This window comes from Musa acuminata, chromosome BXJ2-8 (genome assembly GCF_036884655.1).
Source record: "Musa acuminata AAA Group cultivar baxijiao chromosome BXJ2-8, Cavendish_Baxijiao_AAA, whole genome shotgun sequence".
Lineage (NCBI taxonomy): Eukaryota > Viridiplantae > Streptophyta > Magnoliopsida > Zingiberales > Musaceae > Musa > Musa acuminata.
In genome coordinates this window covers 13,399,418-13,406,567 of record NC_088345.1, presented here as the reverse complement: position 1 = coordinate 13,406,567, position 7,150 = coordinate 13,399,418, and the positions used below count along the sequence as shown (strand labels likewise).

Sequence of the window (7,150 nt, the reverse complement as noted above, 5' to 3'; positions counted from 1 at the left end):
ATAATGTCGGAGCTACCTATCTATGCGCTAATCCGGTGTTCCACTCTCGTATGAAACATATTGCTATCGACTTCTACTTTATGCGAGATCAATTTGTCCGCTGTCAATTTCATGTTTCTCATGTCCATATGACTGATCAATTAGCCGACTCACTCATGAAGCCTCTCGCTCGTAAACTTTTTGCATTGCATCAATCCAAGATTGATATCTTTGATAGGAGCATCATTTTATGGGGGGCATGATAGCAGATAAAATTTTCCTAACTGTATGAGAAAATCCCTCTATTCTATTGAGGAAAATCCTTTGTCTCAACCTGTATAAATACAAAGAGAATATGTGAATGCAATATAGCTTCTTCAATAATTCTTTCTATCTTTTATCTCTTGTAACATAATCCAAGAAGCTTTTCTTCAATATATTGTCACCTTTCCACAAAATGTGTAGTATAAAAAGGTATACACTTTTAGGATTATAAGATAATACACGAGTATAGGGAATTCATGCATTCAAAAGTTGTAGATAGGTAACTGATCCTCTAACTAAACTCCAATATTTTATTGAGTTATGATGAAAGGGATATATTTTGTAATGGTTTGGTGAAGTGATATAGACTCCATGTCTCCATGGTCTCACATAAGTTCTAAGAATGCTTTTATGAGAACACACCTTGCTTCCTCCCACCAACTTGCCTTCATTTCTACCAACACAACCATCCAACCAAGCAATATAAATCCAATGAGCCCACCAACTTCATTGAACGTCTAAACCCTTGGCTTGCAGAGCCTCCCCCTTACTGTTCCTCCCTCAATCCATATAACCACTCCGCCTCATCCCCCCTCAAGTACTCGAGACACCAACGACGACGCCATGGACTGGTACTCCTGGCTTCTTCAAACCAACCTCGATCCCCGACCTCGTCTGCGAGTACTCGCTGCTCCTAGCGAGCAACGAGCTCGAGGAGGACGATGTTGCGCACTTCGACCACGAGTTCCTTCAGAGCATGGGCATCTCCATTGCTAAGCACAGGCTCGAGATGCTTAAGCTAGCCAAAAGGGGTAAGACAAAGTCGTCGTCGCGCCCCGTCTCTTTGCTTCTCGTCGCTGTCACCAAGACCAAGAATTGCATCGCGAGGTACTTCCGGTCGTTCATCAATCATGACGCTTCGCCCATCGTCGTCGTCCCGAGGTCGTCCTTCTTCGATGGAGGAGGGCCGAAGAGTGATATGTTGAAGAGGAACAAGAGGATGTCGCGTATCAAGCAAGGGAGGGTGACGCTTTATATGGCACCACAAGCCATGGCCTATAAGGAGAGTAAGGACAGAAAAGAGGACAGCTACCGAGGGAGCAGCGGAGAGGAGACCAGGTGGGAGTCCATGTTTCAGGACCTGAAACCTACTTAACTTCATGATGTGGATGGAGAAGGCTTTCATGGTGCAACTGCTGTTCATTCAGATGGAGGGCTTTCCAGTTTGCTGCTTGTGCGTTCACTGTAGCTGCTGTTGTCATTATGATCTTAAAGTGGCTGAAGCAGAATCAAATTTTGAATTCAAACTTGATAGTGATGATAATATATAAAGCAAAACTACATGATATATGATGAAATTAATATGTCTGCTTCTAATAGGCCGGCATAATGTATTGTGCAAGATTAACTTCCATGGCCAAGTCAACTTGGTTAGCTTACCTACCATCTTAATACATGCAGGTGTTTGATGGAAAATGATTCAGTAGGTGCATCAATCTAACCATGATCTTATTCAGATCAGCAACAGCTAGCATTAGAATATCTTATGCATTGAGAGGAATATCTGAAGTCCTGGGTGAAGTTTAGGAGAGAGATAAGTGGTTGTATATGTTATCTTCTAAACTTGTGAAAAGAAGAAAAAAGGGTGTAAAATGGTAGTTGGTCTTTGCTCGTTGAAAGTAGATGCCGATGGCCTCGCGTGAAGATGAATCGAGAGTGAATGTAGGTCATGACAATCGAACCACTATAAATCTAGTTTGCATTTATTGTAAACTGATTTCTTACTTTCACTACGCTTACGAAAGTGTTTTTAAGTTAACATCTTTCCGATATCAATTTTCATCGAACAAGAATTTCCAAATTAACATAATTTTATATAAGCACTAATTTATCCCCCCCCCACTTAGTGTCCATTCACGATCCTAACAATTGGTATCAGAGACAAATTTTCTCTGTTTGGTTTAATACCTAAGAAAGATAACTTTTTTCAGCTTTCAAGAGGGACTCTCTATCATTCATCCTCCTATGTTCAATGGGACGGACTATACGTATTGGAAAACTCGAATGAGAGTTTTTTTGTTTTCATTAGATTTTAATTTATGGAATATCATTAAAAATAATTTTTGAAAGTTTTCTAATCCAATGAACAAATAGAATGATTTGGAGAAGAAAACTTTTTCTTTGAATGCCAAAGCGATGAACGTTTTGTTTTATGCCTTAGACAAAAATAAATTTAATCAGGTTTCTATTTACGAAACTGTATATGAGATTTGACACACTCTTGAAATTACACATGAAAGCATAAGTAGAGTTAAAGATTCTAAAATTAATCTTTTGATGTATGATTTTGAATTATTTCGTACGAAGCTAAGCGCAACTATTATTGATATGTACACCCATTTTACGGATGTCATCAATAGTTTAAAAATACTTGGTAAAATTTTTTCTAACCTTGAACTTATAAATAAAATTCTAAGATATCTTCCAAAAATTTAGGATCCAAAAGTAACGGCAGAAGCGAATGACCTAAATAATTTTTCACTTGAAGAAGGTCTTTAATAACCTATGAAATGACTTGTCTTGAACAAGATCAACATGAGGACTACCTTCCAAAGAACATGAAGGATTTGACACTTCGAACAATAGAAGACATTCTAAAAATGAACTTAAAAATGACACAACAATTTGCTATAAATCCAAGAAGCTGCCAAAGAAGAAGAAAGCTTTCAAGGTGATATAGGATGAATCGAGTACATCCGAAGATGAGGAGCAAACCATCAAAGGTGAGGTGGCGAACTATGCCTTAATGGCTTTCAACGATAAGGTAAATGATTCAATCGAATCTCATTTATCTTACAATGAATTGCTTGATGCTTTCCATAATTTATTTGATGAATATAAACTAGTTAGTAAAAAATATAAGTTGTTAAAAAAGGAGCATGCTTCTATTACTAGTGAATTTAAAAAATTAAAAAATAAGCATGATAATTACATGTTAACTCATTACACTAAATGTAAAGAGTTAGACTTAGTTAAAAATGAAAATGTATTACTAAAACAATCACTAGAAAAATTTAAAATTGGTAGTAAATCATTAAACATAATTCTTACCAATAAGGGTCATGTACATAGAAAAGTAGGAATCGATTTTGTGAGTAGAAACACTCAACAAAAACTGACTTTATTTGTTAAAGGGCCTACATTACATGTTTCTTATGAAAATAAATGTAATTTTTATTGTAAGTGTGGACACTTTGCATATAAATGTTCATTCAAGAAGTTTAGTTTGCATAAATTAGTTTAGGTTTCTAAAGGAACCATAAATGACCTTATGTCAAAAATCAAAATAGATAAATCTAATCATGAGCGACCCAAAGCTAAATGGGAACCCGGAACAAACCGACTCTTCTTGTAGACATCTCTAAAATTGAAAACTAGGAGTAAATTATGATTTATTTATTATGAATGCTGAAGGCTTATGACCGGAGATCCAACACATTTCACAAAGCTCTCTAGTCGAAATAAAATAATTTTAAAAATGCTTTATGCTTAAATCATGCTTGATGATTTAATTATGCACGATGATTTGAAGTAATGATGATTTTTGTTATTTATTATTTATTGATCTTCATTATTTCTATGGTGAAATTTGCTCTTTTAGTTTTAAACTATGATGCATATTTTGATTGTATGAAATCAAATCACTTAAATTGAAACAAAAAGGGGAGAATGCATTTTTCTTGAAAATATCTCTAAAGCTTTTTAATTTTTCAATAAGTGATTCTTAGTGATGAATCTATTTTATGTTATCTCTTGAATTAAGAAAGTAATTTTGATGATTTTATGATTTGAATTTGAATGAGTTTTATCTATATCATGATCTTGAATTCTTGGAATCATAACTTGAGATTTTCTTTATATGAATCAAGATTGCTTTTTTTTTTTATTTTTGAATAATTTTTGTATTTTATTAAAGAGAATATTTATCAAATAAATCATGAATTTTCTCTTGATTTCTCAGAATTCATGACTTCAAATTTCTTTTGAAGATCTTTTTCCTGATCTCCTAATATTTCTTTTTTATTATTTGAGAGAAGATATATCAAAATGAATCATATTTTTTTGTATTCATATCTTTCATGACATGATTTTTATTATGTATAATTCCTTTGTATTTATGAATTGTATACCTCATCACCAAATATATTTCATGTGATGATTTGATAATTGATGTAAAGAGAAATGAATTGCACCATTATATTATTTCTCTCTTCTTCTTTCTTTTTGACTATGATAAAGGGGGAGAAAGATTTTCTAGCTTTCACAATTCAAGAAGAAGCAAAAACTTGTAAACTTGTAAAAATTTCTAGCTTGTACATCATAAAAAAAGTGAGAAAAGTGCTAGCTTACACATATTAAGAGGCAAAACTTGCAAACTTATCTAAAAAAAGAAGCAAGAATTGCTAGTTTGCAATCTCAAGAGAAGCAAAAGTGTTATCTTGCCCATCTCAAGAAGTAAAAAATTATTAACTTGCACATCTCAAAATTATTGTTAGCTTGTATGTTGTAAAACTTGCATATCTCAAAACTTTACTAGATGCACTTTTCCTTTTTGTTGGTGACAAAGGAGAAGAAGATATGATGATGAGTTGAATCATGCATGGTAGGATGTACTTTTATGTTTTAAAACATTGTATGATTTTCTGAATTCCAAGTTTCAATCAATAAGACATATTGATAGGAGGAATTTAGTTTAAACTCTGTCATCAATTGATTGTCATCATCAAATATGGGGAGATTATTGAATCTCATATTTTGATGATGAAATCAATTGATGAGTTTGTTATCTAATCTACGTTTTCAGTTATGCAATTGGATCCTACGAATGAGATCTAATAAGAGCCAATGAGAGATTATTGGATAGAGATTCACTAATCTAAGTAGCTTGGGTAGTTGGATGAAGATCCAATACCTAATAAGGCAGGATTCATTAGGGTTAAGTTGACAGATGGTCTCTATAAATAGGAGGGAACAAAACACTCATAGGCTAGAGGTTTCTTGGTTGCCACCTCTTATTCTCCTCTCTCATTTTTCTCCTCGGATAGCAAGTGTGAAGATTTAGGTAGCGATTTGAGGAGCATCGTCGCAGTCATGCTGTGTGGATCATCGCTAGAGAGGAGAACGCTTAGCCTCCTTCATCCTCTCTTACAGATCTGCAGGGATTCAAGGATATACAATCTCCCTGGGTAACACAACAATCTCATGTGTGGTTTGAAGTTTCGCTTGTTTTATGCATCAATTTTCACACTATGATGAACACCTTTTTGAAAAATTTGAGGTTTTTGTTTTTTCTATTCTTCCGCTATACATGTGATGTCACCCATATATTTCCCTACAATACCACCCAGACTGGTAGTGGTAACACCTAAACGGGTGGTGGTACTGCCTAAACACAGTCTCCTAGACTATGTTAGGCGGTGGTACCGCCTAGTGTTAGTGTCATACTAGGTGGTGGTACCGCCCAGTGTCAAACTAACAAGCAGTGGTATTGCCCAGCAATGGCAGTGGTACTACCCAATAATGGCGGTAGTATTGTCAGTACCCCAAAAACTCGGGACGAGACTGTTTTGGCTCCAAATTTGAATCCATTTGGAGCCTATAAATACCTCACTCATCCCTGCTCGATTAACACATCAACTGAGAACAAAAATAAAAAAAAAACACTATTACAATCTTATGAGATTTCCCCTTCTCTAGCTCTAAGTATTGATTTCAGTTTAAAAGAGGGGTAAGTGGCTTCTAAAGGTTGTCACCTAAACTCGTGAAAGGGAGAAAAAGTTGTAAAATGATAGTTGGTCTTCATCCATTGAAGAAAGACCGTTTGTGGATATCGGTGGCCTTAACGAAGGAGGAATAGGGAGTGGACGTAGGTCATGACGATTGAATCACTATAAATATGGTTTGCACTTACTTTTTGCATTTCATTGCTATTACATTATGAGTTAATTGCTTAGTTCACTTTCTCTAAGTCAACCACGCTTTCATTATCATTTTCATTGAATGAAGATTTTCTAAAACTAACATTTTTATCGAAAGCACTAATTCATCGCCCCCCCACAACCCCCCCCCCTCATTATCTTATAGATGGATATCACTCTCTTATGGATCTTTTTAATAGAATCTCAACCGGTGGTGAAGGTACTTACTCAAATTGTTTAATTGGCTCAACATCATCAATTGTAGGAGTATCATCACTGATATTCTCACCACAATCTTCTTGTTCATCTTCCCCATGATTATTATGAACTATAGGTGGAGGAACTAGGCTCAAACTCCAAGGGATATAAATAGAGATTTTGGCTTCTCAGCATTGTCACCATCATCACACAATTAGTATTCAAGAAACACAACATCTATACTTTTAATAATCTTCTTGTTCACTGGATCCCAAAATCTATACACAAATTCTTCATGACCATACCCTAAGAAAATGCATGCAAAATTTATTATCAAGCTTAGACCTCTCATCTTTAGGAATATGAACAAATGTCTTGCACCCAAAGACTTTCAAGTGATCATACAATACATCTTTCCCTTTACACACTCTCTCTGGAATATCACCTTTCAAATGAACTGATGGATAAAGGTTTATCAAGTCAACTATAGTTCTCATAGCCTTCCCCCAAAATGACTTAGGTAACTTGGCAAGGGAAAACATACACCTAATCCTTTCTTTAATGGTTCTGCCCATCCTTTCTACCACACTATTTTGTTAAGAAGTTTTTGTTAAATCTCATATTTTGATGATGAAATTAATTGATAATGTTATGATCTAATCTACATTTTGAGTGACGTAAGACTAGCTTCGATCAGGAGAGGCAAATTGATTAAAGCAGGAAGATAAGAA

General features: G+C 35.0%; 1 protein-coding gene across 1 annotated transcript; it reads left to right on the top strand.

Annotated features, from left to right (window-relative positions):
- Positions 1-1,000: 1,000 nt before the first annotated feature.
- LOC135620368 (uncharacterized) lies at positions 1,001-1,399 on the top strand. The gene has a single exon (XM_065123300.1). The coding sequence runs from the start codon at positions 1,001-1,003 to the stop codon at positions 1,397-1,399; it is 399 nt and encodes a 132-aa protein (XP_064979372.1).
- The last annotated feature ends 5,751 nt before the right edge of the window (positions 1,400-7,150 follow it).

Coding starts and splice junctions, on each gene's coding strand:
- LOC135620368 (XM_065123300.1), top strand. CDS start 1,001: ATGGGCATCTCCATTGCTAAGCACAGGCTCGAGATGCTTAAGCTAGCC.